The sequence below is a fragment of the Gavialis gangeticus genome, unplaced genomic scaffold (genome assembly GCF_001723915.1).
Source record: "Gavialis gangeticus isolate Ggan-Ray unplaced genomic scaffold, GavGan_comp1, whole genome shotgun sequence".
In the NCBI taxonomy this organism is placed as follows: domain Eukaryota; kingdom Metazoa; phylum Chordata; order Crocodylia; family Gavialidae; genus Gavialis; species Gavialis gangeticus.
In genome coordinates this window covers 898,583-899,251 of record NW_017729029.1, presented here as the reverse complement: position 1 = coordinate 899,251, position 669 = coordinate 898,583, and the positions used below count along the sequence as shown (strand labels likewise).

Below are 669 nucleotides of genomic sequence, written 5' to 3'. Positions count from 1 at the left end.
GTTCAGCAGCCCGAGATACTAGCTGATAATATAACAAGTGGAGAAGGGGAAGTATTGCTGACTTTTCTGTTGAGCCTAGAAGAGCAGATCTCTTTTACTAGGCTGAGGGCAGAAGAGAAGGAACCACAGTGCTGGAAGGAATGGAAAAGGTAGTGGGTGCGGTAGTGCTGGTGAACTCCTTCCTCCTCTGCAGTGGTGAGTAACTTGGGTAGATGAAGACAAATGCATATCAGTTTGAGTGTATGGCCATGTTCCTAGTGCAAGGGTTTAAACCTACGCTGTAGGAAAGGGTGCCTTTTGTATGTTATTGGCATGTACCTAGCTTGCTTACACCTCAAACAAAAAGGACGTAGAAAGAAGCAGCATTGCATCTCTAGAGGAAAACACAGTTGGTGTTACAGTTCATTCTGATCACCTCAGACAGAGCAAAGAGATGTTTTTGAAACTGTAACAAGTTGCACAGTATTGGGCAGCTGGTCAGAGATAATATAATCCATTGGAACAAAGCTAGATTGTCCAGCCTACTTGGGGAATTTGTGCTCTGGCATTTTGGCATCCAATTCCATGTTTATTCCAACGCTGGAATACATTCATTCGTTTGGATTTTAGCCATTTTTCAGAAATGTGTGGATGCACAGTTTAACTGCAGTGCTAGTTACAACCATCCAC

General features: G+C 43.3%; 1 protein-coding gene across 1 annotated transcript in view; it reads left to right on the top strand.

Moving 5' to 3' along the window:
* LOC109300311 (V-set and immunoglobulin domain-containing protein 4-like) overlaps positions 1 to 669 on the top strand; it is a gene marked incomplete at its 3' end in the record, with an annotated part of 7,586 nt that continues 6,917 nt past the window's right edge. The window contains exon 1 of the mRNA XM_019520995.1: positions 1 to 195. Coding sequence (XP_019376540.1) covers positions 141 to 195 — 55 coding nt within the window. The remainder of the gene's footprint in view (positions 196 to 669) is intronic.